This window comes from Octopus bimaculoides, chromosome 20 (assembly GCF_001194135.2).
Source record: "Octopus bimaculoides isolate UCB-OBI-ISO-001 chromosome 20, ASM119413v2, whole genome shotgun sequence".
In the NCBI taxonomy this organism is placed as follows: Eukaryota; Metazoa; Mollusca; class Cephalopoda; order Octopoda; family Octopodidae; genus Octopus; species Octopus bimaculoides.
In genome coordinates this window covers 28,340,974-28,351,822 of record NC_069000.1, presented here as the reverse complement: position 1 = coordinate 28,351,822, position 10,849 = coordinate 28,340,974, and the positions used below count along the sequence as shown (strand labels likewise).

At 33.6% G+C, this 10,849-nt stretch overlaps 1 protein-coding gene across 1 annotated transcript in view; it reads right to left on the bottom strand.

The window, feature by feature from the left end:
• Positions 1-10,849, bottom strand: part of LOC106883353 (ralA-binding protein 1-A) — a 109,936-nt gene that overhangs the window by 60,821 nt on the left and 38,266 nt on the right. The window contains exon 5 of the mRNA XM_052974959.1: positions 1,971-1,994. Within this exon, the coding sequence (XP_052830919.1) occupies positions 1,971-1,994 (24 nt within the window). The remainder of the gene's footprint in view (positions 1-1,970; positions 1,995-10,849) is intronic.

The window sequence follows — 10,849 nt, the reverse complement described above, 5'->3', positions numbered from 1 at the left end:
GCCATTAGGCAGGAATAGGGGTCCTATTTTATACTGTGCCGTAGCTGTCTCTCTTGCAAATCTATAGAAAGCCTTGGGGTTTGTTTTTATGCTTTCTACTGCTCTCTTCTCCTTCTCTGCTCTCTCCTTTTCATGGGAGAGTTTGATCTTGTTTTCTATTTCTAACAGTGTTAGTTTTAATTTAGCTCTTTTCCTGTGGGTTTATAGAAGATGTCTGTTTCGATGTGGTTATTGACTATTTTAATTAGGATGTCAAGAAAAGGGAGTTGTTTATTGCTGTGTTCCATGGTGAATTGTATGTTGCTATTAATATTGTTAAGCATCATTTTGAAATTGAGGAGTTTGTCCATGCTGTTTTTCCAAAGTATAAAGCAATTGTCCAGATACCTATTCCAGTTCTCCTTTAAATAGCAATGAAATGAGGTGCCACATTTTTGTAGTGATGACTGATATATTTTAAGCTCTAAGTAACCCATTACAAGGTTCGCAATCACTGGAGCAGCTCGGGTTCCCATTGCAATTCCACAATTTTGTCGATAGTAAAGTGTATTGAACATGAAGTAGTTGTTCAGTAGGATGAATTTGAGTGCTGTGATTATGAATCTGTGGTTGATACATCCTGGGATCTCTTGTGGGTATTTTTCTAGCCAGAAGGTGATCGCTTCTATACCATAATCGTATGGGATATTGGTGTACAAATTCACCACATTGAATGATGCTAACAGGGTTCCTTCATTTATTGTCTTCGGGAGGTGGATAAGCATGTCTAAGTCATCCCTGATGAAGCTTTTCACATATTTTAGAAATGGTCTGAGTAAGATGTTGAGGAAGTTGCTCAAACGGTGGGTTTCACAAGCAGGGGCAGCAATGATGGGTCTCAGTTTGAGGTCAGTAGGGGGAGGAACATTAATGCATAGGCTTGGAGAAACTTTTCAAGCTTTACAAATATGTGGATTTTTGTGTATTTTGGGTAATCCATAGAATAGACTAAGTCTGTATTTAAAATTGGATAAATAGTCAATTTCATGTTTAGTGAGGCCCTTTCCATGTATTTGAAGTAAAGAAGATAAGTTTTTAAGTGTCTTCTGTGGGTTGTATTGTACTATCCTCTCATAGTAAATATTATTTTCCAACATGGAGAGTATTAACTTTTTGTAACACTGTGTGTCCATCACCACTACCGCACTTCCTTTGTCGGCTTCTTTAATGGTGAGGTTTATATCATTTTTTAACTCGATTTCCATTCATTTACAGTATGGTAGGACTTAATTCGTTGTTTTTGTAGGGTATTAAAAGGAAAACTGGTAATGTGTTCACAAAAAGCATCAAGTGCTTTATTTCTGATTTTTGTAGGACAGTATTCACTTTTGTTTTTTACTATTCACACATCTTCGTTAGTGTAGTTGTGAAGTGCTTCTGTGAGGTGTAATTTTCGGCAGAAATCCATAGTGTTATCCTTAATTTCATTCGGGTTCGATCTGTGAGGGGTTGGAGTAAACTCTAAACCTCTTGGTAGAATTTTAGTTTGCTAATTAAAAGTCTTAAATTCATGTTGATCTCATTCAGTTCCTTAAGAGTCCCTTCGTTGAGAGTTTTAACTGTAGAGTTTGGTGTTTGTGACATTTTCAATCTCACATGTAGTGAAATACAATAGAAGTATGTTACAAAAACAAAATAGAAACTACACGTGGAAATGTAAGGGCAAAGAAGAAAAATAAGCGAAAATGCACATTGGAAATCAAAAAAAGTAAACGCTTTTTATGAAAAGTATATATATATATATATATATATACACACACACTGATATATATATACACATAGACATATATATATACATGTGTGTGCATGTGTGTGTGTGTGTGTGCGTGTGTGTGTGTGTACACATACACATGTTTAAAGCATTAAATTCCCTCCCAAATCTGTGAGTTGAAGTTCATGGAATTAGTGCAGCTCAGTGTCAAAGTACTCACAGAAATAAGTGGCAGAAACATTATCTGTGAAAATAAAGCAAACCATGCATGATACACAGATTGTCGATCTGCATACACAAAGTTAATACTTTCTTCTCTAACGCAAGCAACATTTAGCATGGTCAACAATTCTTCAGAATAATAACAATAGAGTTAAGTAAAGCAGGAAATTTCAAACACCATAGATTTTTCATTGTGTTCCTAATGTTAGACAAGCTAGGTGAAAAGGAATGTTGTTTCATTCCCAGTTCAGTATTTACTAGGTTATGCTGTAGAGAACATACTAACTTCCCCTCAGGACTGGATTCAGACATGGTAAGCTCCAGTATTTAATAGTAAATAAAGTTGTGTAAGAACTGAACTTGGCATATATGTAGCCAAAATACATAATAAAGTCATGATAGGTATAAATGATTCACTTCAATCAATAAACAAACATTTACATATAAGGGAATATAGTAAATCATAATTATAAAAACTTGTGTAATAATGATATTTAAAAAAATAAATTGGTGTAGTATGTTAATGTTAATTAGGTTATTTGTAAAGAATCATTGAATATAAATTATAAAACTGCAATAAATGAAAAAATAGTGATTTTTGAAAGTTTTGTTCAGATTTTGGGTCCCTAAGGAGTAATTTGCTTAAGTTCAGCCTTACTCCCATTATCAACTAACTGCATTTTCTTGCCATTTACACATGTCTACATTGCACAAATAAAATGCGATATACATTTGAATAAGATGTCTACTCCACACCTAAGAAGATAGCTGCACAGACCCATAATGATGATGAGGTATGCTGACTGAATGGCCAAGCAATTGATGGTGAAAGGCTAGTTGCATCAAAGTTAACTATTTTAACACAAATCCACCTAAGACATCTTTTGGTTATATTTTTGGAAAACTCTTGGTTTAAACTGCCCATTTGAAATTAAGACTTTCCATTACAATTTTATATAAACACTTCAAGTTATATTCCAAATATCAGTTTGATAGTAAGTTCTTTAATTAAATCCTTCCAAATTTGAGTATATTTTCATTTTAATTATGATAATTAATTACAACACAGAGGTAGTGTATCATATTAAAAATATAGTCATTAAAGAGTTAAACAATGGTAAAACTGGAGAGCAATAATTAGGACAGATCTAAAAATAAAATAATACAGGAACAAGATGATGAAGAGCTGCTACATATCAGACTTTTGCAACTCATATCAACATGGAAAAAAATGAATGTTAAAATAAAGATGTTGACAAGGATGATAACATTCACCTGTAAAATATTCATGCTAAATTTTCACAACAGTCTAATGAAAACAAGCAACAACACACAGAAACAAAATTACTGCTTTCTTCATTTAAACCTATGTTTGAATGCTCATTAATGCACATCTAGTGAAGTGCATGTGATATTTTATACCAACTAATCCATGGCAAAGGATAAAGACAAATTGGTGATGATGAGGATGATTTTCTATGATCTAATTTACCTAATAACAAATGCTGTTTCAAACAGTATCCTTCATTCATTTTTTTACATGTAAATAATAATAATAAAGGCAACTGGCTCCTTTAATCTAGTACAAAAGGTGCCTGATCATAGGTATATTAACTGATATTTCACCCAATATCTCCTACTCTTAAATACCAAGACTCTTTATGATCAGCAGATATATACTGGAAAGGAAAAGCTAATTAAAATAAGCACATACTGGCCTTGAAACGGTGTTATTTGCCATCAAATGATAACAAGCCACACTCAGATGGCTACTATCTAATATAACCACTTTGTAAGTATATTAGCATAAAGTTCAGCATTGAGTTTATGTACCCTCCATGTTTTAACACTACTTAGATAATAGTTCATCATCATCTCACACCATTTAGAGTGTTAGAGCTAAATTTGACAGTTTGCGCAAAAGAAAAAAGCAAACATCAAAAAAAATATTTTAAAAAATCAAAAAGTATCAACTAAATTATGGCTGGGAGACAACAGTTTACTCAAAGTAGGCACCTTCAGCTACCAGCACAGCCTCAAGGTGGCTCTGGAACTTGGCACATACATTCTTCAATGTGTCCCTAGGAATATCTTTGAACACCTCCTTGATTTTGGCCACCAGCTTGGCCTTGGTATTGCAGGCAGAGTGGCTGGTGTCTTTCTCAACCATCTCCACACATGGCAATCCATGGGATTACAAGCAGGGGAATTAGGAGGACAGAAATTGGGGGTTGGTGAAGTCATAGAAGTTCTCTGACAACCACTTCCGATTCTCTTGGCAAAGAGCTAAATCTTGCTGCCACACATATGGCCTTCCTGTAGCAACCCTATCCAACCAGGGATTGACTAGTCTCCAGCAGTTTCACAGAACTGTCTGAATTGAGCCTAAGGCCCTGTTCAAAAGTGTGAGGTAGCATGGCTGGAAACATACCCAAAGATCATCACAGTTTGAGGGAACTTGGTTTTCATGATGCTAAAGTCACATCTTATAGCCTTTTAGAGTGTTCTCAGAACAGTCATGATATCAAAATTTTGAAATTCAGAGCAAATCACCATAATATAGGTAACTCTTTTCCAATATTCAGATGGTTTCCACTCTTTTATGTCAGCTAATGTTTTCTTAACTACAACTTAATTCTTTATGTTGTCAAATATTGTTATTCCTAAAAAAAAAAGAGACATGACAAATCACCAAATTTAATCTGAACATTGTGTGTGTGTACAACATACTGTTCCGTGATGTTAAGATCAACAAAAAAAGTATTCCATCTGGTGAGAGATAAATATCATTTAATAGACACATGTTTTTAAGTACTACTAATAGTTTCATATGTTGAGAAATACCTCAAACATATTCATCAGGCACAAACCACATAAACTAAAAACTGAATGAGAGAAGAAAAGCAAAAAGTTGAGACAGAAGCATATAGGAAATATGAAAGGTTAAAAAATGGAAGGTAAAAAGTAATAAAGGTAAAAGAGTTACCCTCCTTAGACCTTAAATTATAAGGATAGAAAGATATGTTAATAAGGTATAGGCAGAATTTTCCATTTCTTCAAAATGTACTTAAACATATGTTTACAATGCTGAAAACTACAGACCTAGAGTTTAGTGGTGAGTTAGGGATGTTAGATCTGAAAAGGATTTGAGCTCTTTCAGCTAAACATAGCTTACATTTATTTGATCCATTAACTTAAAATGTGGATTTTTCAATTATTTTCCACTAAATCACTACTATTGCTAGGGTTATTGATAGTGATAATAAAATCACTACTACTAATGATAATAATAGTAACAACAATAATTATGATACTTGCCAATCCCCTAAGAATACCCTTAATTCTAATTTCTCTATAAATAGTACTGTATCTTCTCTTTCCACTAATAACACTCAGAGGACAGATAAATGCAACTGCCAATCCGTGACCGTATGCCTGTTGCAAGCCCACTGCAGATTTAACATAGTATACAAATGCACGGACCACAGTATATCGCATAATTCTATTAACTACTATGTCAGATCTACTATTAATTTTAAACAGGGATATTCTGCACATATAAATTCATTTAAGTATGAGGAGCATAGCAAATCTACCTCCCTAGCCAACCATATACACCATCTAATAAATAGAAAGGTACCATAATAGATTCCAGGGTCCCACACCAAGGCCAGTGATCCACTTGTGGACTATGCTTTTTCTACATGTTGTCATAGGTTCTATCACACCTTTAAATTCTTCCATAGATCCAAATGCACACAAAATCAACATGTATAATACATCCATCCACGGTCATTAAAATAAATATACATATATATATATGTATATATGTATGTATATATGTGTGTGTGTATGTATGTATATATATGTATGTATATATGTGTGTGTGTGTGTGTACGTATGTATATATGTGTTTGTGTGTATAGGTGCGTACCTTATATGTATGCTTATGTACATATGTGTGTACATATGTATGTCTGTATATGTATGTATGTATGTATATATATATATATATATATATATATATGTGTGTGTGTACACTCCTTTTTTTCCTCTATCAACATAACTATCTCAGTAACTAGCTAATTTCAACTCAATCATTTTTGATTTTTATAGTTCTTTTTTACTTTAGTTTTCTTAGTTTGTAATTTTAAGTTTAGATTTTAAATTTAAATTTTCAATTTTAGGTTTAATTCTTAATCCTTTACCTCATATTATTTAATGTCGATGAAACTTGGAATACAATTTTAAATATCTGTACTAAACTACTGTTCTTATAACCTTACCTAGATTGGCCTTCCACCCCATTTCTACTAAAACTTAAACAATTGACCCCTAACCCCCATACAATACTGACATATATTGTTACCTTTATTTTTATTTATTTATCTTTCATCTTATTCTTTACCATTACCTCTCTTATTTAATTTTTGTTCCCTTTCTACTCTCTCATACACACTCACTCACAAAGCCCATTTAGGATATATCTGTCATCTCTCTCTCTCATACAACCACTCACAAAACCCATCTATGTCCATCATACATTCTCGCTCTATATACACCTTTACGATATGAATACATCAGTCAGTACACTGCCTAAATATTGCCTGGATTTACCTGGGATTTTAGCTAAAAACCCGTACCTTCATGGAAGTAGCGACCAATATATCCTCTTGAAAAAGATGAGTTGTGAACATTATTCTCCTTCCTATATTCTTCTAACTACTTTTACTCTTTATTCTTCTATTTTACCACTTTATTCCTCTATTTTCTTCCTTAGAAACTGTAAATTTTCCCTGTCTAAAATATTCATACCTTGTCCCTCATGGCAGAATACCCAGTGCACGGATATGCTAACCAACCACTTGGGTAATCCTAGAAACAGCTGAAAGACTTCAAATTCACCTTAACCTAAATAAATTATTCTAAATGACTTGAGATACACATTCTGCTTTAATTTTATTTTTCCGTCAATATAACATATATATGCTATCATGGAACCCTAACACGGATCCCTAGATCCAGCCTTAGTTCTGATCTTCAAACCTAATGGTCAGCGAACTGTAGCACTTACCCAGTGTACCTATTCGTTCAGATCACTAGTGTGCTAAACCACTCATATTCTTTATATACATTCATATATATATATATATATATATATATATATATACAAGGGTATTACCAAAAGTAAGGTTTCCTATCTGATGGAGCTCTCGATTGACGCTACCACCAAGTCTGAAGTTCATGCAGTTATTCAGTTTTTGAACGCAATAGCCATTAGACCAATTGAAATTCGCCAATTAACAGAGGTGTGTGGCAAGTTGTGCATCGATATAAAAAAATGGCTACAAGTGGAGTAGGGAGTTTGCAACTGGTCATACTGAAATTCATGACGAAGAAAGAAGTGGGCAACCATCAACTTCCAACAAGACATTCGCAAAGGTTGAGCAAATTCCATGTGAAAATCAGTAGATCAGTCTGGATGACCTCTGTATTTTGGTTCCAGAGGTTTCCCAAAGCACTGTTCATAGGGTTTTAAGTGAAAAGTTGCAATACCAGAAGGTGTGCGCAACATGGATCCCACAAATCCTCACACAAGACCATAGATTGCAACCCACCTTATAGTCCAGACTTCACACATAGTGACTACCACCAGTTACATAAGCTAAAAGAACATTTGGCCAGAACATGCTTCAGCAACGACAATGAGGTGCAAGATGAGGTTCAACGTTTCCTCAACAACATGATGGTGAGCTGGTATGACATGAGCATACAAAAACTGCCCCAGCACTAACAAAAATGCAACGACTGAAATGGCGATTATCTAGAAAAATGGAAAATGTTCAAATTTCAAATGCTATAAACACTGCAGACAATAAGCATTTCTGTCGTTTCTAAGTATTTTTGGAGTCCTTACTTTTGGAATTACCCTAGTGTGTGTGTGTGTGTATATATATATATATATATATATATATATATTAATATTATCTCAGTTTAAAAAAAACCTTGACAATGTAAATATGTTAATAGTTACCATGGGTAGCAAAAATCACACAAAAAAAACAGGATATCACACCTGTTTTATAGGTAGAGATACCAAGTTAAAGCGATGCATTTTGAGTAGATATGAATAATAACAATAAATGGAGCAAAACACATATAAATAAAAGTTCCTTTAATTCCTACACATGTTTCAAAATATATGTGTGCTCTCCTCCTAAGAAATAAGAGCTGCTGGAATTCCACATATATTGATCGTCAGGGAACCAACATATAGAAGCAAGACAAATGCGAAATGATAAGGTTACGTACGAGTTATAATATTATATGGCCATGTAAGTGACCGTTAGAAGTAAGAACGCTGGTTTACATAGAGTTATAATGGGAGGGGGCTCTGTAAACGCTATACTAAAGGTTTAAATTAAATTATTAAAATGGTGGGGAAGAGGGCAAAATGGGTCACAGTAAAGTAAACTGAAGCCGTAAACTATAAGCTAATTCAAATGTGGAGGAAGGGAGAGAATCAAGAGAGTTCATGATATATAAAAAAATTTCTCCTTAAGGAAATAAATAATAACATACTAATATAAGGCAAAGAATGTAAATATAAAAAAATAAATAAAGCATCATAGCCTTGTAATTATATTATATTAATATACAGATATTAACGCAAATTAATGGTAAAACAAGGTACAGGATATTTAGAAATAATAATAATGATGATATACAAGCTTACAAGAAGATCGGGAATATTTAGTTAAAGTTACTAATGGTACAAACACAACCAATGTGGCATTACTAGGAAGAATTTACTTAACCAAATATAGAAGGGGAAAATAAAGGACAAGTGGCGATGGGGGCAGTAATAGATATTGTTTAAGATTATATTAAAAATATTAAAATTAATAACATACTGATTTGAAGCAAAGAATGTAAACATGATAAATGAAACATCATTGCCTTGTAATATATTAATATACGGATGTTAACGCAAGTCAGTGGTAGAACAAGGTACAAGATATTTTGTTGAGAAATAATAATAACAACAATATACATGCTTACGAGGAGAAGATCGGGTATATTTAGTTAAAGTTACTAGTGGTACAAGAACAACTCGTGTAGCATTACTGGGAAGGAATTACTTAACCAACTATAGAAGGGGAAAATAAAAGACAAGTGGAGATGGATGCAGAAATAGACATTATTTAAGACTATATTAAAAGATATTATTCAGAGGACATTTGGTAAAAAAAAGGGGGAGGGGGGATAAAAAAATAATACCTAAAACCTTAAACTAGTTGGAAGAATGGAATTAATGATAATAAATGAAGGTATGTCTCTGCCAGTGCTGACATCGATACGCTCTCTGTGTTATCTGGTTAACTCGGCGATTCTTGGAGAACAGAATATGGAAAAGCCCCAAGTTACAAAGAGGACAAAAATCCTTACCTTTGTCGTAGGGAACTGAAGTAGCCAGTATAGACCATTCCAAAGAGAATTGCTTATTGCAATCTTTCAGTTCCCAACTAAATTTACTTAGGCCGGTGGTGTTAGCTTTATTCCTATCCCTAAATGAAGAATGGTTTGATATTCTCTTTGAGACCTGCGTCGATGAGCTATCTACGTAAAACGAGACATCAGCGTGAGACATTACCTTGCATTGATAAACCACATTCTTGGTCTTGGCATTCGCACTTAAAAACTTAATTCTATTAGGATTTAATTCTGAGATGCTAATCATATTATTGCTACCGATATTGTTATGTTTGCTAATATTGTACATACTACCAATATTAATACCTAAATGACTATTGCCATCATATGTGTGTGTTAAATTATTGGAGTAATTATTATTGTTATTGATATGAACATTACTATTATTATCATCATAACTGGGATGGCTGTCTAGATATGAATCTAAAAACCTGAAATTATGGGAAGAAATAATCTGTAACAAATTTTTAGTATTAGAAAACCCAAATCTAACCTTATGTGAGTTGATCATTGGGTAATAGCGAGTAATAGTATGCAAATCTCTAATGCAACTTTAAAAAAAAAAAACAGTCAATGAGTGGAAATAACCAATAAACTGATTCCTTATGGGATTTCCCAATCAAATTGCCAGCAAACCATTTTCAGCCAAACCAATTTCAACGGATTTCGCTCAAATCTGATGTTAATGTTACTTATTTTGGTTTGAAATAAAGCACTTGAACACTTAATAATCCTAGCTTAATCCCGGGCAGTGCCGGGCTATACTGCTAGTATATATATATATATATATATATATATATATATATATATATATATATAGCTGTAAAAATATTTGACAATTATTCGGTAGCCATGATAAAACTCCAAGTTTCGGATGCCGGGGCGGAAACCCATGCCGCCATCTCTTCAGTTATCTGGGCATTGAAAATTCCTTTGAAAATGATCATTAAACAAAGTGAAATTACTGCGTGGTTGACCGTTATTAAGATAAAAGAGCTATTAGAATGACCGCTAAGTAAGGGGAGGGAGTAAAAAAGTCCATAGTATTCACGTAAGCGCACCAATCCGTACATGCGCCTATATGTATATACTCATCCACCCTCGCTTGAAACACACACATGCTCACCCACACATTCGCCAAATATATACACATACGCACGCATATATATATATTTGTAATTGGTAATTTCCCTTTGTTTAACGGTCATTTTCATAGGAATTTTCAATGGCCAGATAACTGAAGAGATGGCGGCATGGGTTTCTGCTTTGGCATCCGAAACTCGGAGTTTTAACATGGCTACCAAATAATTGTCACATATTTTTACAGATAAATTCCTCTATTTACATAATATCGAGGTCTCTTTCTTTCTTTTGTTGTCTTTT